The sequence below is a fragment of the Petromyzon marinus genome, chromosome 36 (assembly GCF_048934315.1).
Source record: "Petromyzon marinus isolate PM22_M1 ecotype Great Lakes invasive population chromosome 36, UKy_Petmar_22M1.pri1.0, whole genome shotgun sequence".
NCBI classification, from domain to species: Eukaryota; Metazoa; Chordata; class Hyperoartia; order Petromyzontiformes; family Petromyzontidae; genus Petromyzon; species Petromyzon marinus.
In genome coordinates this window covers 4,916,027-4,939,060 of record NC_133702.1, presented here as the reverse complement: position 1 = coordinate 4,939,060, position 23,034 = coordinate 4,916,027, and the positions used below count along the sequence as shown (strand labels likewise).

Sequence of the window (23,034 nt, the reverse complement as noted above, 5' to 3'; positions counted from 1 at the left end):
ATTCGTCAACTTACTGTACATGAGTTCATCTCTATACAGTACACGAGCCCGTCAAAACTGTACACGGGTTCATCAGTATACTGTACGTGGGTTCATTTTCACACAGTACACGTGTCTATCCTAATACTGTACATGGGCTCATCGGCGTACAGTGCACGGGTTCATCGGTAAACAGTACACGGGGTCATACCGTGCATGGCTCCACATTATACTGTACATATACGTTCATCAGAATACAGTACACGGGTTCATCACTGTACAGTACACGGGTTCATCACTGTACAGTACACGGATCCCTCCGTATACTGTACATGTGTTCATCATATTGTACATGGGTTCATCATTATACTGTACACGGGGTCCCTCCGTATACTGTACATGGGTTCACCATTATACTGTACATGGGTTCATCATACCGTACATGGGTTCATCATTATACTGTACATGGGTTCATCATACCGTACATGGGTTCATCATTATACTGTACATGGGTTCATCATTAGACTGTGCATGGGTTCATCATTATACTGTACACGGGTTCATCATTATACTGTACATGGGTTCATCATTATACTGTACATGGGTTCATCATACCGTACATGGGTTCATCATTATACTGTACATGGGTTCATCATTAGACTGTGCATGGGTTCATCATTATACTGTACACGGGTTCATCATTATACTGTACATGGGTTCATCATTATACTGTACATGGGTTCATCATTATACTGTACATGGGTTCATCATTAGACTGTGCATGGGTTCATCATTATACTGTACACGGGTTCATCATTATACTGTACATGGGTTCATCATTATACTGTACATGGGTTCATCATTATACTGTACATGGGTTCATCATTATACTGTACATGGGTTCATCATTAGACTGTGCATGGGTTCATCATTATACTGTACATGGGTTCATCATTATACTGTACATGGGTTCATCATTATACCGTACATGGGTTCATCATTATACTGTACATGGGTTCATCATTATACTGTACATGGGTTAATCTTTATACTGTACATGGGTTCATCATTATACTGTACATGGGTTCATCATTAGACTACATGGGTTCATCATTATACTGTACATGGGTTCATCATACCGTACATGGGTTCATCATTATACTGTACATGGGTTCATCATTATACTGTACATGGGTTCATCATTATACTGTACATGGGTTCGTCACAGTCAAGCGGCAGATCGCATACGATGGGGTACAGTGTGGGTGAGTACTCCAAACTCTTCTAAGACGTCTGGCCAACATGAAAGAGTAGGCCAAATACCCTTTAGAGGGGCACGCATAAGCAAACTATTCTAGGGCTTCGCCTTTGCTCTTCATCTCTTACATACATTTACACATTTATTATTTCTGACTCCCGGTTAGAATTATGTTAAAATCACTTAATTAACAATATCAGCTCCAACCTGCAGTACGGACTACGGATTATTAATTGCAGTCGCTTATGAGCTATCTATTTTGCAGCCTTGAATACTTAACACGATAACCTTTACTTTAAGAAACCTCACTGATTTTTCCAGTGTCAGGTGATCATACAATTATCTGTGCACGTGTTAGACAACACTGCAATCATGTATGTATCTATGCAACATGTTTTTATTGTACTGCAATATGAAAATGTTTTTACTCTGAGGGGCCGTCCATAGATGACGTCACGCGATTTTTGACCCCCCCCCCCCTTCGTCACACGACGTCACAAAAAGTCAGACCTCCCTCAAATATGACGTCACAAAGGTTTGCCCCCCCCCCAAACCATACTTCCATTTTCAAAATAAAACATGCTTCAAATCGCTTTAAACTATTGTCATTGTAGTGCGTATTTAATGTGGCGCTGCACTCTGATGTAGGGGAAAACATTTATTAAATAGTCAATTTAATCAAGTAGAACGTGTTGTTTATATTTATTTAAAGTTGTGCATTTTGATGTGACGTCACATTTCTCAACCCCCACCCCCTCGTCACAAATGTCTGACCCCCCCCCCCCTCTAGGTGCGTGACGTCATTTATGGACGGCCCCATAGTAAATTCTGCGCGTATGATGATTAAATCATTCCGCCGTTTCGAGGTGTGAACTCGTCGTGTAAAGAGCACTCCATCTCGCGTTGAAGGCTTCATCCATCATTGTGTGCGGCGTGAGTTGAGTTTCTCTCCACGTGTTCTGCTGGTCCTCGAACTATTAATGGTGCCAAGTATTTAACGTGTCCTGTTCTTTCTCAAGTGCAGCGAGTTCATTAACGATCTCGGCCAGGTCACCGTGCAAAGACAAAGGTTCCCCGTTATAGCCTTAAGATACTGTTGTGGCATGTGCTGTTAGCGAGCACCTATGAAGGTCGGCACGGCACACGAAGGGGGTGGGTGGCCACCACCACGCCCGACCGCATTTGTCTCCCAAGTGGCGATGTTTACACACCGCGCCAGGTACTAATTTGAGGCTGAGTCGACCTAGAGGGAGGCCCAGGACCGGTTCAGGTAATCGCTATCACTGGTGTTGACCGTGAGCGTGAATCGAAGCGCACGCACACACACAAAAACCGCCTTAACATTGCATTTAGTTGTGCACTTAATTTTTTGGCTAAATTCCATCTTTGAGAATGAAATGTAATTCGTTTGGCTGACACATGAGACAACGTTGCTTTCGGTGGCAGAGCAGGTGGGTAAGTGGTGCCCTCTGCAGTGCAGACCAGAAGTCACTCGGAGGCAGCTCTGTGATGTCTGCTTCCATGGACCACTGTAGACATGAAAGTCCGCATTGCTCTGTGATATCCACAAGGGTGCTTGGCATAATAAGATGACACTGATAGCATAATCGGGATAAAATTAGAGGATTTTTTTAAACATGTTTTTACTGTTCAGATAAATAACTGTTTAGATAAAGATCAGTAAAAAAAAAAATGTTATCCTATAATTTATCAAAATAATTTTGATAAAAAATTGAGGATTTTAAAAAAATATGTTTTTAAATATGTTTTTACTGTTCAGATAAAGAACAGTAAACACATCTTTAAAAAAAATATATATTCTAATTTCATCCCGATGATGCTATCAGTGTCATGCCCATTATGCCAAGTACACTACTTCCTGGGGTCTGCATGAGAATCTATGGCCACGCATTCAACGTGGGGGCTTCATTGTGTGCTTGCTACTTCACATCAATGGTGCCGCAAGTTCAGTTCTTGTTCCCAAAGTCATTCCTCCCATTATGGTCACGGAAATAGCTATTGATGTAGTTTATACTTAGTTTTTTTTTCACATCGGTTTATTGTATAATAGTTGGGTAGTTGCAGTCCTTTAGCGTCCATATACTAAATGCCTTTGTTGAGATGTAAACTTTGACTTTAACATAGCTATTTCCGTGACCAGTCACATGCTAATCCCTCACATGAACATCATGCTAATCTCCCAGTTACATGCTAATTTCTGACTTTAACACCCTGCTGATCCAACACTTTAACACAGCTATTTCAATGCTAAATTCTCCTGTTTGATATGTAAACTCCTTTGTCAAGGCGCTTTACCTCTCCCACCTAGCCTAAAAGACGCTGCGAATCTTAGCAGCAGTCATTGAAGCTCTGTCGTCCCGACAGTTCTGTTCCTTCACCTGAAGAAGGCTACTTGTGTTGTGGCCGAAACGTCGTGAGAATTTTATTTTTTATTGTTTTATTTTTATTATTTTATTTCCATTCTACGTGACTTTACCGAAAGAACCAAGAAGATAGTATAAAGTTGTTACTATTTAGAGACTTATCCTATAGAAAACACGGCCAAATTGTTAAAAGGATTGTCCAATACTTGAATTGTACATCTATATATTAGTACAATTTTAGTCTCTGTACTTTGCTATTTTCCACACAATGTATAATTGCAACATTTTGTTTTCACGTGTTCTTGTTTTGCACGCAGATAATTCTGTTATTTTTGCACCGAAACATTCCGCCCCTCTGTTTCTATTCCTCCAGCGTTTGTAAACACATTCCTGCGGAGGGAGCTGGTAGGAACGTTGGGTTGCTCGGTCAATGGCCAGGGTCAACGGCGGCACCACGTTGTGTATTCCGCAAATATGCCCGACTGTGAGGGTGGGCACAAGCGGGCGTGAGTAGGTTAAACGTTGAGTTTTATAAGGGCACCACGGGGTGACCAGCCCCTCCCCACCCAGCCCCACCCCTCCCACCCCCCACCCAGCCCCTCCCCACCCAGCCCCTCCCCACCCTCCCCTCTCCACCCAGCCCCACCCCTCCCATTTTTGGATGCACGACGGACGGACGGACACAATAATCCCCTGTGGGCTGGTGTAACCAGGAGGTTCCTACCAGTATTATGTCCGCATCAGGCCTCCGTTGCCAAATGCAGAACTCTCGAAAGGCGACATAAAATTGGCATTGAGAATTGGTCAGGCTCATGGTTAAACAATCGCTGTTGCTGTGACAGCAAGGAGGGAGAGAACGGATGACTGAAGAAACCCTGGCTCCTACTAGACTCGGGGTGTGCTCTGTTGATTGCTCGTCTGAAACTAGTGCCCATGAGCCAGAGATGGATCTCGAGAGTCGACCAGTCCATAATTCTGCTCACAGCTGCTGCTGCTGCTGTGTGTGGAGTCATTGGGACGTGTCGTGTTTGTTTTGACAATAGTCGCAGGGGGGGGGGGGGTCGCCATACAAGTGAAAAGCAATGTGCAGTAGTTTCTGTAAAATGTACTTCTTTCACATCATCATTATTATTGTTGTTTAGCACTGCACAGGGGTTATCTTGAGGGCAGGAAATGGGGTTGTTAGAACCGCAGTAGCCAGCTCGTTGGCACGGTGGTTGGAGCAGGGAGGATTGCAGATGGAGGTTTATCATTTCAGATTACATTTGGAGGGGCTGACTCAGCCATTCATCCCTCAGAGGTTGATATATAAGTACCAGTTTGTTGTAAGTCATAACATGGTTGTCTTCATAAAAACATGGTTTTCCTCATGGGGCTAATATATTACATTTAAACTAGCCTTTTGCCCGCCCAAGGACGGGTGTATCGCAGTAAATCTGAAAATTGCAAGTGAAAAGCAGAGCGTGACGTGATTTATTCATTGCATCATTTTGTTCATCATGACGTCCTTTTTACTTCGATGTCTCAATATCGTTACGGAGATCACGTGACGTGAGGGTTCTGCCTTTGGGGCCGTCCATAAATGACGTCACGCACCTGGGGGGGGGGGGTCAGACATTTGTGACGATGTGTGACGATGGGGGGGGGGGGGGTTTGAGAAATGTGACGTCACATAAAAATGCGCAACTTTAAATAAATATAGACAACACGTTCTACTTAATTAAATAAAGTCACGACTTTACCGAAAAAAAACCAGAGTATGAATCCTTGCAGTCACGAAAGCTTCAAATCTAGAATTTTTAATGTTTTCTCCTACAACATCAGAGTGCAGCGCCGCATTAAATACGCACTATAATAGTTTAAAGCGATTTCAAGCATGTTTTATTTTGGGGGGGGGGCAGAGCTTTGTGACGTCATATTTGAGGGGGGTCTGACTTTTTGTGACGCCGTGTGACGAGGGGGGGGGGGGTCAAAAATCGTCCAAAATCACGTGACGTCATTTATGGACGCCCCCTTTGTCGTGAGGGTTGTAAGTTGACGCCGAGGAGGGGGGAGAAGGCGCCTCGGTCCCCCATGTGGAGTGACGTCACCCGCTAATTATTATTAATGGCGGGGGGGGGGGGTCCATTTGGAGGACATCACCTGTTCATGATTATTAATGAGGGGGGGTTCTCCATGTGGAGTGACGTCACCTGCTCATGATTACTAATAAGCGGGGGGTTCTCCATGCGGAGTGACGTCATCCGGTCATGAGTATTAATGAGGGGGGCTGGTCGACGTGGAGTGACATCACGGGACACACAGACATTCTTTACTCATTATAGTAGTAAATAAATATAAATGCATATTTTACATATATATGAATTAAGTTAAAATCTTGGTTTCAGCCACCGGTGATTAAAGCAGCTTCTCAAGTGGAGTGAGTTAAACTATAAACGAAACTATTTATATGTTACCGACTAAGGCCCGCTGAGCAATACATACACTATAACTATTTTTCAGAAGCGACCTGGCCACAAATGATAGCGCAACAAAGTGGCTCATCATGTGAACATGTATAACAGCCAAATACTCTAAATGCGTGATGTTGAAACGACATGGCCACAAATGATAGCTCAACTAAGGGGCTCATGTGGACATGTATAACAGCCAAATACTCTAAATGCGTGATGTTGATTCTAAACGTGGAGGGGGAAAAAACCCGGAGGACCCGGAGAAAAATCCACGGGACCATGGAGAGAGAGACACGCAAACTCCAAATATACAGCAGCAGACGTCAGGGTCGGGATCGAACCCACGACCTCCTGTATACCAGGCGAGGTAGTTAACATCTCCTCGTTTCCTCGCGTTAATGTGACATCCCTTTATATATGTGACCACGAAGGGACTTAATTAAAGTCGTACTACTCCGTGTGTGTTGTAGGATGTATAAATACAGTGCCTTAAAGAGCCTATATTTATTAAAACAACACATTCGCCTGTTTTCTGCTAGCGAAAAAAACAATTACATTTTTACTAACCGATAAACAAAAAACACACAATCATAGCAACATATTCATTGTGAAAGGACTGAGATCGATGCAGCTTGTTACGAAGTTTTAAAAGCAACATGTGCCTTCGTTTACAAATGTTAATAGTGTTGAGACAGTGGGGATAGTTGAAACTATTTGCAGATCGTAACAAACATAACTTTTAACACAATTACAATGCCCATCTATGAATAAAACATACACATGTTTTATAGTGCACTCACGTCTGCTGGTGATGCTGCGTTCAACTACTGTCCTGCTTGACTTTGGAACTCCCTCCTAACGTTTATTTCCCTCCAACACCCAAGTTTCTTGAATCTATTACTTTCTACAACCTATTTAAATGAAAGCAGCTTGATGAAAATAATAATATCATGCTGTGCTAAATGTGCTCTGGTTTCTGGCTGCTTTGCAAGCCAGTTCCAATCAGAAAAAAAATACAAATACTAACCAAATCCTGAAGACGCTTCACGAAAGAGTGGAATGTGCAGCATCGCTAAAACACTTGCCCCAACAGTCTGTGAAGGCTATACGGGAGATTGTTTGTCTTTGTGTGCGTATATATGGGGAGTGGTGGCGCAGTGGTTAGCACACTGCACTGCGAACCTGGCGACCCACGTTCGATTCTCGCTCGTGATCAATAACAGTGGCGAATATATTAACCAGTTCTAGGCCTCCCTTAGGTCGACTCAGCCTTAAACGAGTACCTGGTGCAGTGTGTCAACATCAGTATTGTAGGGCCTCGCGGTGGCGAGATGTTAACTACCTGGCCTGGCATGCAGGAGGTCGTGGGTTTGATCCCAACCCTAACACATGTATATTTGGAGTTTGTATGTTTCTCCCCGTGGTCGCTTGGATTGTTCTCCCGGTCCTCCAGTTTACCCCCTCTGCATTCAGAAACATGCGTTTGGAGTATTTGGCTGCTATAAATGTTCACACGTGATGAGCCACTTCGTTGAGCTGTCACTTGTGGCCAGGTCGCTTCTGAAAAAGAGCTGTATAGCTCAGTGGACCTTACCTAGTAAAATAATAAAAAAAATCGTTTCGTAAAAGAAATACTTTAGTATAGTGTCGTCTGTTTTGCTAAAAAATTGGGATTATCATGGCAAGTAATTTGTTTCTCATTTTATATTTATAATTTTATATCCCTACATGGCTCAATGGGCCTTACCTGGTAAAAACAAATAGCTGAATTTAAAGACACCCCCTAGTATGCCGTGCCAGCCTTCATAGGTGCTCACGGACAACACTTGCCTCAACAGTCTGTTAGATGCCATACGGGGGGAGGATTGTGTTCCCGATTTCTGGGTTAGTGTGGAAAATACATACATTCTGAAAAAGGGAAGTAACGTCAAGAATATGACGTCGAGTGACATCACCTTTGTGAGCCCGAAGACACATTAATAAAACATAATGTACATGGTGTAAACAGCCGTAATATTCTGTAAAATTCCCAAAAACCGAAAGACATCCCGAATGTATACATCCTTTTTTGATATAGAAAATAGTTGTAGGCTGAGGAGGAGGAAGATGATGAGGCCCTGTTTCGAACGGCGACAGGGAGTTTGCAGCATGGCCAGCTGAGGAGAGAGTTCCAGACCCTGTTGCTAGTCGAGGAGAAGGATCAGCCGCATCCTGTTGAGTGAATGACGAATGGGGTCATTCAAAACTACGAATAGGTTTTGCCTTTTCTGGCAATAAAACAGGTGTTAAGATGTTTAAACACCAAACAGAATCAAATTCGCATTAACAAGAAAGAGTGAAACATATTCTTATTTTTTCATACTGTGACACTTGCAAAAAAGGTCCCATTTTGATGAATGGGGGACTTTGGAGGGAGGCCTTAGTTGCTGTGGAGGACTTTTGAAGGGGAGCGAAGTGAGATGAGAGGGGAGATGGGAGGTAGGTGCGAGGCGATGGAGAATCTCGAAGATGGAGATTACTATCTCGTGGTTGACCTGGGAGACTCGATCGGGAGCCTTTGGAAGGATCGGGGCACCGGGGTGATGCAATCTCGTTCACATGTTGGACTGTATGCGAGGAGTCTTGGCAGAAGCAGTTCACGTGCAGTTTGGAGGTAAGATCCCGGGTATAAATCCAGCTGTCAGCTGCCTGTGAAGATACCGGGTTCTCGAATGTACCATGCTCATGGTTTCAAGCCAATCAGCAATGGCTGCACACGGAACCCATTCTATTAAATGTGGGTTTTCACGTAATTTCACCTCTTGAGACTTAAATTTTTTTGATTGACATGCAATTAATGCGTTTATGCAGGGCATCAAGATGTCTGTGTGTCTATTGTGGCACTGTAAAGAAAACCGATTGGAGTGACTTCATGAACGTGAAGTCCCTCTTCAGATAACAATTCTCTAACGCAGAGTTAATGCATTGCTAGCTGCTAAGAGTTGAATGGAAACCGTCTTAATTCCGTGACACGATCCCAATGGCACAATTGCATAATAGTTTGGTAGCGGCCGGGGCGTTACGAATACAAGGAATGTTGTTAATTATTTTCAACGGTCATGTTATAGAAATGTTAAATGAAGCTCTCTCGTTAGTTGTGTTATCGCGATGTTTAACAGTGCATCCTGCTGTCAAATAGCCCCGTTTAATAAGTACGAGTTTCGTAATATAACATTTGTACACGTTGCAGCGCACCTCATTTTAAATCGTTACAATTTTTTACTCAGGCTCATAATTCTATTCGCTTACAATTATAACAGATGGAGCAGCTGCATGGCAACAGCTAATGGCAGCTTGAGTGCTGAGGTTAATGCCTATAATAATGTAACCGATTTGACTGCGAGCCCTAGATTGATAAACAAAAATAATACTTTGATCGTACTGAACTCCGAAGAGGTCTATCAGGAATTATCTCACGGCTTGAGTAAAAGTTCTTAATTGGTGTTTCACAACCAGAAACGTGTTTTATACAACCAAGACATTTATGCCTTTTTACACTCCCCAAAGTGCATTTTAAACAAGTTGGAAACATAATTCTGCATGGATGGCAACGTAACTATGAGATGCACTATGAATAGCGATCTGGCCAGGTGGCTTGGTCTTAAGAGTGCTCGACTCACATCTGGTGTTCATATCTCTCTTAGCAATAAACCGCCTTGCGGCCCTCCGCCGTGACATTCCAGCAGCTAGGCGCCGAGCTACGTACGACCCGTAACGTGGAGCAGTATGTTTATTGTTGGAAGTGTACCATGCGTTGGAAAATGTGAAAAAGGGGGGAGGGGGGGGCAAAAATAACAACATTTTCATCCCTCCCAGGGATTATAAAAAATGAACAGAGGACTTTATGTGATGAGTAGCACTTGGTTGAAGGTCAACAGTGGTTGTGTGCAATGGTTCAGACTTGCCTCTGGTATAGGAATGTGGAATTTACACAGCTGGTTCAGGGCTGTAAAGAAGAGGATTGAGCACCACCATGCCTCCGATCAGCATGGTTGGCTACATACGGTGTGAAAGAAGTTCAACATAGTTCAAGTTCAACATGCCCATGTGATTACGCGACCAATTTGACCTTTTTTGTTATCCTATGACCAACTGGCCCCAACCATAGGAATGTGGAATTACCACCACCAGCTCAGGGTTGTCAATGCAGATGAGTTCTGCCCCAACGCTCAATTGATCAGGGAAGACACATTTAGTTTGACTCTTGAAATCAGTAAAAAAAAACTATGAATCTGTGGGTGTGAGAGTGAGTTGGCACGAGGCTCCCAAGCCCTGCCATGGTCACTGACAATTCCGTAACGAACCCCTTAACGCCGCTGCCCTACATCACCTCGCACCGTGGTTCCCCCATCGTACGATATCGACTTCACCCGCTCGGTCAGGCTTCGCCTTCTTTTTAAGGGATCGTTGCCCCTACCTAGCAAGGACCGTGGGCACCTCAGACGGCTGCTGCCGATAAATCTTCACCGCCCGGCACCCGTTTGCGCGCTGCGTGATTTTCTGTGGCGGTGAGTCGTGGGGGTTGTGGCACACGTGCTGCTGCTGCTGCTGCTAGCGGTGATTTCTTTCACCCACCCCCATCTCCATCCCACCAAAAATCCCTCGGGCACAGCTGGTCGGGATGGGGCACTTTCAAAGGAGACAGCGCAGATATAGAAACACAGGGAGATTTATTCTGCAGTCCCACAGTTGTACTCCCAGGGTTTATAGGAGCATTGCTCGCAACGGGGGTGGTGGCGGGGGCGACACGTGAACTGAGAGTAGCCTCGTTCACGTGAGGGGCCGCGAATGAGGGCAGTGAAATGGTGTTCTTCTGTGGGAGAATATCGGTGATTGGTTTTGTCAGTACACGGAATTATAACTCTGACTTAGAGCTTATAACTTATACGTAAACTGCGTGGAAATCCAAGGTATGGTGTTGAACTGCGTCTGGTATAAATTTGTCAGTACCATTCCCACCGATGGAGCAAATCATCAGAGTTTGTGTTCTGGGCATTTAGTGAATATTCCTTTCGGGTTCCTTCGTGTTATTTAACATTGACAGCAGTCGACGTTAAAAGGGTTTTTAACAAACTGCCCGTGCGTAATTATCAGTGCAAGAAGCAGTGAATACGCCAAGAGTTTGCAGTTTTTTGAGTGAGTGGGAATGTGAACGAATGCCCGAATGTGTGAGTGAAGAAAGGGATTGACCGTGTGTTGTTGTTGTTGTTGTGTGAGTGAAGCGGGTGAGTGAACGGTGGCACTGGCGAGTGAGCGAACGAGCAAAGTGAGGAGTAAAGTAGGTGAGTGAATGTGTGTGCAAGTGAGCGAGTGACCCACCGAGTGACCGAGTGACCGACGGAGTGAGTGACCGAGTGACCGACTGAGTGAGTGACCGAGTGACCGACTGAGTGAGTGACCAACTGAGTGAGTGACTGAGTGACCGACTGAGTGAGTGACCGAGTGACCGACTGAGTGAGTGACCGAGTGACCGACTGAGTGAGTGACCGAGTGACCGACTGAGTGAGTGACCGAGTGACCGACGGAGTGAGTGACCGACTGAGTGAGTGACCAACTGAGTGAGTGACTGAGTGACCGACTGAGTGAGTGACCGAGTGACCGACTGAGTGAGTGACCGAGTGACCGACTGAGTGAGTGAGTGACCGACTGAGTGAGTGACCGACTGAGTGAGTGACCGAGTGACCGACGGAGTGAGTGACCGACTGAGTGAGTGACCGACTGAGTGAGTGACCGAGTGACCGACGGAGTGAGTGACCGAGTGACCGACTGAGTGAGTGACCGAGTGACCGACTGAGTGAGTGACCGACTGAGTGAGTGACCGAGTGACCGACTGAGTAAGTGACCGAGTGACCGACTGAGTGAGTGACCGAGTGACCGACTGAATGAGTGACCGAATGACCGACTGAGTGAGTGACCGAGTGACCGACTGAGTGAGTGACCGACGGAGTGAGTGACCGAGTGACCGACTGAGTGAGTGACCGAGTGACTGACTGACTGAGTGACCGATTGACCGACTGAGTGAGTGACCGACGGAGTGAGTGACCGAGTGACCGACTGAGTGAGTGACCGAGTGACCGACTGACCGACTGAGTGAGTGACCGTGTGACCGAGCGAAGGAACGAGCACGCGAACAAACGAGGCGAGTGTCCGTGCCATTGAGTTACCAAGTTCACTGAGGTCTCCGGCATTGAGCCGGAATAGTTTTGGTGGGGCTGCATGGGGCGGGCGGGCGGGAAATTAAATGAAACAATTGCTGTGGCTGCACAGGATTCGGTCGCTCACTCATCAATTCCCCCACCACGCGGTCGCGGAGTGGTAGAGGCGTTACTCGTATCACGCGGTGCCCCATAGCAACAACGCGGTGCCCCGTAGCAACAACGCGGTGCCCCGTAGCAACAACGCGGTGCCCCGTAGCAACAACGCGGTGCCCCGTAGCAACACCGCGGTGCCCCGTAGCAACAACGCGGTGCCCCGTAGCAACAACGCGGTGCCCCATAGCAACAACGCGGTGCCCCATAGCAACACCGCGGTGCCCCGTAGCAACAACGCGGTGCCCCGTAGCAACAACGCGGTGCCCCGTAGCAACAACGGAGAGCCGTGACACGCGAGCGAGAGAGAGAGCGGGCAGGTAGATGAGCGTACGGGTGAGTGGGCATGCAGGCGCACACACACACGTACGCACGTACCATGATCTCCCTGTCCTTCAGATACCGCTTCGGAGCTCTCAAAGTGTCACCCAGAGGTAAAAAAAAGTTAAAGCATACACACATACATACACAGGCGATTTGCATTGCGATGGCCTTTGCGTCGTGTTTTTAGTTTTAAGTTACATGATTGTGTATGCAATTGGCTGTGCTTATGTACAGTACGTCATGTTTATTTAAAAAAAAAACATATACACTGTGTTGTGTTTTATACATAAACCATCTTTAGAATATGAAAATAAAATGCCGTAATGTGTCAGCGTTATGTTGAAAGAAATATTTTGAGATCTGAAAAGAAGACCCGGGTGTGTGTGAGAGTGTGTTAGCCATTTACCCTTGAACTTAAACATGTTTCTGTCGACAATTGCAGTCTTTTTTCTTCTTCTTCAAAGTCTGTGGAGCAATTGGTATTGACTGCTCGCCGAGTCCCATTTGCCAGGCAAGCAGAGCAGTTGTAGACATCGTGACTCCCATTCAACTCTCAGCAATAATGGAGTACGCATCGCAACTGTAAGTGGGTCCCCTGCCGCCTGAAATCGTCGTGCGTCACGTGTGTGACGCGTCCATGCCCACCAACAATGCCGGATAAATCATGCTGGGTACGATGGCTCTCCACGGAGCTTGACGGTCTCTATTTTTCCGTCATCGGTTAAGGTCAAGAGGTCATCGTAGCCATTGCCGTCGATGCAACCACACCTTTGCCATTACTTGCATAGTCGTTTTGATTCATCGTCAAAATTACATCGATTATAATAAAAAAATATGTTTTTCTGCCCTTTGTCCATCCACTGCTGGGTGGAGGACTCCCCATACTTCACCTCGCCGGTTGTTGATGGGGTTCAGATACCACTTGCCACGATGTTAACCATGGGTGGGAATCAAACTCGCGTCGTCAAATTCATAATGCAATGGGCTATCGACTGTGCCGCTGCTCCACCCAACAATCATCGTTCATCACCACCATCATCATCATCACATTTGTATGGCCGTTTATGTGAAATGTGACTCGGATATTGATATCGACGATGACCTGCGTGGCTGCGAGTGTTGACAAACACTGATACGCAGAATGCCCGCAGATTGCGTTAAACTATTTATGTTGGCAGAGCCTGATTGTGGTATGACAACAACGTCTTAAATATTTGAACGTCATTGCAACATTGGCACTGCCCGACACGAAGGTGTCGGTGTGTGAATGTCGGAGCTGGACTACGGTGCTGGCCACCTGCAGTCGGAGGGCCCTGAGACCACCGTCGCGTCTCGTCAGGGGGGCCCTGGTCGACCACGTGCCACATGGCCCGAGTCTGCCGCTCACCACATCCTTACGGTGGCTGGCCCCAGCTCGATCGGCGTTCTTGTAATGTGAAGTTACACACAGAAGGCGTGGAACGTTCACCGCACGGAAATTTGATTAATTGACGCGTATTCAGGGTCACAATTAGATTTGATCTAACAATTTTTTTTTTTACATTGCTGGCTATAGTAGCGCATCTAGTGGATGCAAGGGTGTCGTTAAACTCATTACGGGCAACGTATACCCGTTGAAACACATTGATTCTGCCGCATGCGATTCAGTGCCCCATACATTTACTCGTATTGATCTTAGGACATTGATCGTTAACAACAAATCGTTGAAATGTCCCACCCTGTAAATGCACAACATCAAGGCTTCTTGCACTACGGCGTGGCTGCTCACGTTGCGGAGACTCCAGGGGTGGGAATCCTTTTTCGTGAGGACGCTGTGAGGTGATGGCTCTCCCCGCGTGCGAGTTGGCGCTGGCGGTGCTCTTCGTTCGCTGCTCCAGCCAGTGCCGGATTAAGCTACTGCGGGACCTGGAGCATATGTTGTTATAAAGGTGGCCCTCAATGAAACAACATAAATATTAAAACACAATTTTTTTTACTTGCATAGTAAAGTAATTGTATTTTTTCATTTGCTATACAGCCAGATAATACGACAAATCGCGAAACTTCAACACCCAGTCGTTCATAAAAGTTGAAAGCGCGTATAGTACTATAGTAATAGAGCAAGTGCAGAATTGCTGAACCGGAATTGATAGCTTGAAAGCATTTAGCGCCGGGCCCTTGAAAGTGCCGGGCCCTTGAAAGTGCCGGGCCCGTAGCTACTACATATGTAGCTACTTTTGCTACTAGGATAATCTGGTACTGGCTCCAGCGAGCGAGCTCGACGCTCTTTCCCACACTCGGCTAATGAGAGCCATGCCGCCAAATGCACGGTCCGCGAGCGCACCCGAGGACGTCCGAGCCACGTGGCTTTAGTTTTTCATACATTGTACGACGGGCTTCAAGAGCCCTTGTTTTGATGTATTTTTTTATGCTGCTTCTGATCTCATTGCTAAACATCGGCAGATGTTCTTCTGCGTCTGTCTTTTCAAATTGTGGTTAAAGGGTTTGCTTCGGGCATGCGTTGGTACAGAGTAGAGCTGAAATGATTTACCCCCCGCCCCCATCTTCCCTCCCACTCACAGATATTCAATTAATTAGTGCGATTTAAGGGTCATCATTCGATTCGAGATTTGTGTGTGTGGGGGGGGGGTTACATTGTGGTGAATGTGAGGTGGCCAGATGGCTCAAAGCATTGAGCTGGCACGGCTGAGAACCTGGGATCTGGGTTCCCAAGTCCAGTGTTTTAATGATCTCAGCCCATTCACCAATGACTGCACCATTAAAATAAATAAAAACTGTCATATGGAATGTGTCACTGCACTCCATTTGGCTAAATTCCAGCCCCCCGATATTAAACTACAGTAAAACCTTGGATTGCGAGCATAATTCGCTCCGGAAACGTGTTTGTAATCCAAAGCACTCGTATATCCGTTGTGATCATGCGGCGCTCGGCAGACAAAGCGTATACGTACTACTCGTATTGCAAGACCTCGCTCGTTTATCAAATTTATATTTATTTAAAAATTTAGCTCGTCTTGCAAAACACTCGCAGACCAAGTTACTCGCAATCCAAGGTTTTACTGTATTTAATTTGACCATCGTGGGAAGAGCATTACTCTCGGATTTGGCAGACAGTGCTGTCCTTTTGTTAATGGATCAGATGTCCCTTGAAGCAATCTCAGAAATAGCTCTGTGATATCTGCTTCTGTGGACTTTTCCAAATTGAAGGGTTGCATTGGTCTGTGAGAAGTCTGAATGGATTTTTCGTCTCATGACATGCCACTGATAGCACAATCACGATAAAATGTTGAACAAAGACAAACCACCGTTCGGTAACGCAGCAGCTTCTAGTGCCTGTGGAGCTGACATGATTCCATGAATACAACATCGAACGTTACGCTTGTGATTCAATGAGTGTATTGTAATCTTGAAAAAAATAAATCCGGTTTACCACTCGAACAAGCGTGGGGCTGGTGGTCATTCCCTGAGCCAGGGGTAGAAATCCCACATTCCTTGCAGCAGAGACCACATTCCGATGAATATAGTGACTCAATCAATGGGACAATCACTGTTGACTTCCCATAAAGATGCGTTCATTGAGTCGAAGGGATAAAATGGCTGAGTTGTCTTCTCACTGGAATTTGAACCCGCACTTTGCAAATAGCGAGCTGTGCTTTCTCAAGACTAAATTTGCAGCCCTTTCTCAATCCACTGCTGGGCAAAGACCTCCATATGCTGCTGTGTTGGTCATGGATGTTGTTTGACCATACTTCACCAAGCCAGTCAGTGTGGGTTGCTGAAGGGGCTATGGGCCCAAGACCGATTCAAACATCACTCACCACTGATGTTAGTCGTGGATAGTCTCTGGGTTTATATCACAGTGTGCCAACCACTGTGGCAATACTCCTGACCTCCGGTCACTAAATGAGGCGTTACATTTATCCACAGACTATAACTTTCCCCGAATTATTGGTGATTTCATCACGCCTATTCTATATTTGGTTAAATTAAGTTAACCGAAGTTAATTCTGAATTGAGACTCCTGCGTGAGTAGGCCAATATACCCTCCAGAGTGGCTCTCTGGATCTTTCTAGTGGAGGCCTTCCTGCCAGCAACGGCATGAGCAAGCAATTGCAGGGTTACACCTGGACCCTCTACTTTTGGAAACTGTTGCGATTCAATATTTTTTTTGCACATGAGACCATGATGTTATAACCGCTATCTCGTACTGTGACGAATAGCCGGATAGTAAGATACGTCTATTAAAACGCTTGTGTGAAGTGAAGGGAACAGACGTGAGACATAATTCAGATGATCCGCGATCTCGGGATACTGAGAGTTACACAATAAAGGCCGCGCGTCAAGCGATGAGTCATGTCAGGTGGCTGAGTAGACACCACCGAGGTGGTAATCTACGGAGCGGCTGTGCCAGGTTGGCCATGTATGATGATATCAAGATAACGGGATCTTGACTCGCATCAGTGAGCTAAGCAGAAAGACAACAGAAGACGGTGGTAGGGTGAGATACTACGGACGGAAAGATCTTATAAACAATGCATTTAATAATTGCCATTTTTATATTTTACATTAAAATATAACAAATATTCACCCATCATAAACCAACATTAATCACGGAACAATGCCCAAGCTCGACATCGCTTATGGAGAGTTTTCGTACAACAGCGTACTGACAAAGGGCTCTACATGATTATTATTACGTACATTATTTCAAATGCGTTATTAATGTATACATCACTAATATCGTCTATGCATACACGCATACAATATATACACACACACAGTGTTTCCATCAGGATTCTGTCACCCTTTATTTACATTTTACAAGCATAAGTGGATGCGGTGTACATTGCGTAACCAAGGGCCCTTGGAGGTTTTTTTTTATTCTTGGAAAACTAATCAAAAGTCGCCTTTCATACTTTAACATGAGCCATTTATAGTTCGAAATTATTTTGTAAAAAAAACAACGTAAATGGTAGTAATTCAAATTGCTTTTGGTTTTTTAACAAAGCCAGTTAAAACTGACGGCCGTCATCAGTCGTGCGGAGCAATTTAGCCGCTGCACCACGAAGTAATTCGTGGCACGAAGTAATTCGCGGCACGTGGCGCCTCCTCCTCCTCCTTTCGTGTTTATCGCCAACCGACTCGAAAGCGGAGAGCCAAGTACATTGTCAGACGTGCTGCAATCACTCCTTCCAGTGCATTGCTCCGGTCCTCGGATATATTGTGGGCACACATTACCGCCACCTATAAATCCGAGCAGAGGGCTACGTGTTACGAAAGGCAGTAATTCTAGTCGCCGTGTGAACGCGATTGACAACAAAGTGCACTTGTGCGCTCAGAGACAAACGTTTGCCCGGTTGCTCCTTTTGGGTGTCCCGAAGTCGTTGAAATCCCAGTCTCCATGCGACAGCCTACATAGGGCAACTGTTGAGAGCAGATCGAGGTCAAGATACATAAAGACGTGAATAAGCGTGCAGGATGGAGAGCCAAAAAAAATATACAATTAAAAGTAACATACCAGTGTTCCTTTAGAAGACAAGGGGAGCTGCGATGGACGTTTGAGTTGGAGATAGTGGCCGTGATGTCTCTGTGTGGTCGAATTGTGCGGGGATGCTGAGCAGAGTTGGGAGGGGACTTGGGGGGGGGGGTGAAAGAGGAGGCACAGATTGATGCGGTTTGTGATTTTCTTGGCCTTATCAAAGAGACATGAGACAAGTTCGTCACACCTGCCATGTGATTGGGGCGGTATAGAGGTGGCTGGGTTCTGGACATGTGGTGATGAAGAATTGTGAGTTTATGATCAATTATGATCATGGCTGAATGGAAGTAAGCTTTGGTCCTTGTAAGGGCAGCCTCATTTAGGCTTGACGTGAACCCTTCAGTATTTGTGAATGGATTTCTGGACTGGATTTGCCTTCTGTCGTCTCTCCAGCTTGCCCATGGTGACTTTTAGTTTGTGCACGGGGGGCAGGGGAGAACCAGTGGGCAAGGGCAGTTCGTGAAAACCGATGAGTCTTTAGAGGGACAAGACTATTTAGTGCATTGGACAGCTTTGTGTTTGAGTGCTGCACAGAGGCTTCCTTGGATCCTTAAAAGAGGGGTCAACAAACATATTGTGGTAGTAGCGAAATTAAGGGATCAGTTGAGATGTCAGCTTGACGGGTTAGTACCGTGTGTTCTGCCCCATGGCAGGTATGGGGGTGTTGATTACACAGGACCTTCCTGATATGGTGTTGAGTTTGGTCACGTGACCAGGAAGTTACGATTTAAGATGATCTAAGCTATGAGGCAGGGTGTCAGCCATTACACAGAGTACAAAATGGAGGCACAAATAGCGTCTCAGTGAAGACAGGTGCATCTGTTCATTGAGGGACTTTAAGAAGCATTGTCTGTAAGTTCGTTTATGTTCTTATAACACTGGAAATGCTGTTATAATGTTAGGATTGCCGTTATAATGCTGTAAATGCCTTTATAATGCTGTTAAATTGTTATGATAAATATGAGGCCTAGTTAACAACGAAGCCTGCCACTTGCATTATTGTGAATGTTGCTTGTAGTTGGATAAGTCGAGCCAGACTTGTGCCCATGTAACTTTAATGCAATCTTGAGAGCAAGGATGAAGAAGTATCCCATCCACAGTTCAGTGTTTAGTGCAGCGCTGTACATTTAGGCTGCAGTATGGTGATTACACAATGTGACCTTATTTAACACAGTAGCTTATTCTCTTGTGTAGCTATTCAGTGCTAATGTAGGTGCCTGGTCCATGCAGGACCTATTGTTGAGTTTCATGTTATCTAAGACAATGTTATGATGCTCCTTGTGTTCATTCATTGTAGCGATATTGCAAGTATTAACAGATGCTGTATTTTGTGCTGTGTTTTTCCATCAGTTTTACCTCGTTCTATTCATGAAATACATTTGGGTTTCGAATGTTCACCCTGGCTCTGAAGATTTATTGAATGCGAGGTTAACTACTCGGATAGTGATGCAACACAGCCCACAGCTAGGCCGAGACACCGTGACATCACTTTCCTTCCCCCGCGCCTCCGATTACTTTTTGCGAAAGAAGTACAACATACATATACATACATAATAACCATATTCCCCGGGCTTCCCTTTATCCCAATTATTTAAATCCTTTTAGATTTTACTTGACGGCGATTCGCACGTTAAACGTTTCTGTTGTAAAAGAAAACACGCAATTGAATCTACAACAATGAGTCTTTAAGCAATCTTTGTAAAATTGGGACCAGCTGCATTGTAATAGCTCCCTATCGATTCTGAACACTTTAAGTCTCGACAGCGCGCGCACGCGCCACCTTTCAGTTGTGAAAGCGCAGCTTCAGGCGTAATGAGAAGCAATCACGTGATGAGCGGCAGGTTTGTTTCAGTAACGGGACGGGGTGGGAAGAAGTAAGTGGGCCGGGAACGAGGTACGGGAAACAATGTAGATGAAACGGCAATTTACAAGCGTGCCCATCCGTATTTTGCAATTGACGGAGGCCTTCATTTTATCTGCCAGTACTTTGAACAAAGCTGGTGATTTTTTTTCTTTCCCGCAGGAGTTTGCTCAACGCCGCTGGTGCCCAAGACAAATTCGGAGATAGAAATTGTTTACGAGCTCGGGGAATTTTTTTTTTCACCCGTTCAAACATTGCTTAAGAATGGACAATTCGGCCGCTTTAAAATTAAACAACGAGCAGACCGTAATGAACGATGATCCTGGCGTCGAGTATCGCAAACCGCTGTTGAGGCACCCAGGTTGTAAGAACCAACAGGACCACGTTTGTGGCCAGGAGGCATCGTTAAAAGAAGACCACGCGGGCTTTTTTTTTGTTTCGCGGCCGGGAGATCCACCGACAATATACGGCCATGGATTAAACGTATTTAATGGGCGGTCAAATGTTTTGACAGTGGGACATTAACAGTGCACACAGCATAATTGTTTTTCAATATTGTAAAGCCTGAACATCAATGCGCTTATTCTATTATGCGATGATTGCATTAATGTCGGTCTTCAGAGTATCCCGAACAATGGGTATCCATGACTATTTAATGCGTCGTTCCTGAAATGTTTGACCAACCTCATATATAACAATTAAAATACACTTCGTTATTTAGAGGAACCTTGTAATTAAAACAACGTCTGTAGGTTGTATGTTTAATTACTGAAAGGAAAAAAAAATCTATATATTGGCCTATGGACCTTCGAAATGAATGTCCCAAGTAGCAATTATTTAAACTAGGCCATCTGTATGTTTTATTATTATTTTATTTCCATTCTACGTGACTTTACCGAAAGAACCAAGAAGATGAATCTGTAGCCAGTTTTGATGTCAATACGTTGCATTGGTAACATGTGGCCTCTTGAAGAATAATTTTGTTACCGAGAAAAAAAAAGCCTCACTAAATCTCAGGAGTATTTAGTTTTTTTAAAAAATAGGGTCTTGTACTGGCATGTTTGGCACAAACCATGACTGAGTGTTATGAAAGTGGAATCGAAAGAGGAGTACCTGGAGAAAAGCCAAGCATTTGAGGTGGTGATAACCAGCACCGCTATCTTCCGGCCACCTTGGAGCTCTACACAACACCTGGCAAGCCCTCCTCCCCCACCGGTGGTCACGCATCTCAGGATTAACCAGGGTCAGACATGCTTAGCTGCTGAAGTTTTTTCAAATAGGGCGCATTCAGTGTGTGATTAGGTCATAGGAAAAGTCCACTGCCCCTGGATACCCTGATGTCACGGGCAGAAGTCAATGCCAAACAATCTGAGGCCCACAATTGAGTTGCAGCTGTGGTTAAACATGGTTAGTGTTTTTTTGGTTGCTGCTCCAGCAATTTTTGCAAACGCAATAATAACAAATAGTAATACTATAAATGTCCATCATTTGCCCCTGGTATCTCAATTGAGCATTGCAGTGGCGAATTAGCGTGATATCACGGCAAGTAGTCAGTGGGTGTAAAAAGAGCTTACAGAATCCAGCGGGCTTGAGTGACAATCTTAAACCCAGGAGCCTAGGTAGAGGAAGGGGCTTTGTTAAGCCGTGAGCAATTTTCTGACCTTGCCATTCAGCAGGCTAATCTGCCCTGGAATTCTCACACAAGCCACATTTGTACTGAAAGGGGCGGCATTGGAATGAACCAAGTGAGAGCTTCGCTGTGGGTGGGACTTGGGAATTTTTCGCATCCCCAACAGTTTTTTTGGTTGTTGCCGTATTCGTACATTGCTGACTGGACCATATTTCATGCAAAACAGGAGGTGGTTGCGGGGGTAAAAAAAAAAAAACCTTGAACATGATTACACAGTAATGTGATGTAAATGAGATTCAGTGTGTATGTGTGTGCGCGCGCGCTTCGGTGTTACGGTGCCGTACGTCGGCTTGGCAGATGGCACGGCATTGTAAGTGAAACACCCCTGCAAGCGGCATTGCGTTTCCCCTGGCCCAGACGCTGACAAACCCCCCACCAGCGGAGACCGGGGCCCCTCATTCACCGCTGCCACGGGCGCAGTTTCCCGGCGGCAGCTGAGCAAGCCGCATCGCCTTGCTCGTCTCCCCGCCCGCTCGCTCTCGCTGCCGCCGTTGCAACTCTGCCGCACGTTTTGCTATCCCGGAGCCAGCGCTCGCCAAAAGCCGTGGTGGTGGCAGCGGCGGCTCCTCGGTCAGCCGAGCCAAGAGGAAAAGCCCTCCGTTAAACACAACATCGCCATTTAACTCCTTGCTCTAGATGTAGTCTCCAGTGTAAGATCGCGTCTGCATTTTTAAAGCCCCTTAAAAAAACATATCTCTCTCTCTGTCTTGCCCGCCCCACCCCCTCTTCTGGTTATTTGCTTATTTTTGTCTTTGTTCTTTAGCCAGGCTGAACTTGCCCTTAAGGTGTGGTGAGTTTTGCGTGGATGGGGTTCGTTTTTTGGGGAGGGGGGGTGAAAACGGAAGAAAGAAAAGGAGCATGTGGGCCTTTGGGAGGCAGATGCATTTTTCTGCTTAAAATTTAAAACTTGGAAGCTGCTTCGCTTTGGCTGCCACCCAGCTGGCTTCTAAACCGAAGGGCATCTCGCTTGCTCTCTCCTCCACATCAGCGGGAGCGAAACTCAATTGAGCGCCCCCGAGTCGGCAGACGCGAAGACTTTTCATGCCTTTGGATGTTTTCGACGATGCTCTGCGGGCTGCGGAGAGACCTGCACTCGGAGTTTGGTGAGTTTTCACGAGCGACGGATTTGCGAGCGGACTGGGAGGCTCCGTCCCACCTGGCCAGCCCAGAACCTCGCCGCTTCGTGACGTTTTGGGCTG

General features: G+C 45.7%; 1 protein-coding gene across 8 annotated transcripts in view; it reads left to right on the top strand.

The window, feature by feature from the left end:
* The window catches only part of LOC116949381 (glutamate receptor-interacting protein 2-like), a 160,731-nt gene that overhangs the window by 50,115 nt on the left and 87,582 nt on the right, over window positions 1-23,034 (top strand). The window contains exon 1 of one of the 8 annotated variants that reach the window (XM_032966643.2): window positions 12,385-22,938. The exons of the other annotated variants lie outside the window; for them this stretch is intronic. Coding sequence (XP_032822534.2) covers window positions 22,887-22,938 — 52 coding nt within the window. The 5' untranslated portion in view covers window positions 12,385-22,886. Of the gene's footprint in view, window positions 1-12,384; window positions 22,939-23,034 lie in introns of those variants that run through there. 8 annotated transcript variants of the gene reach the window in all.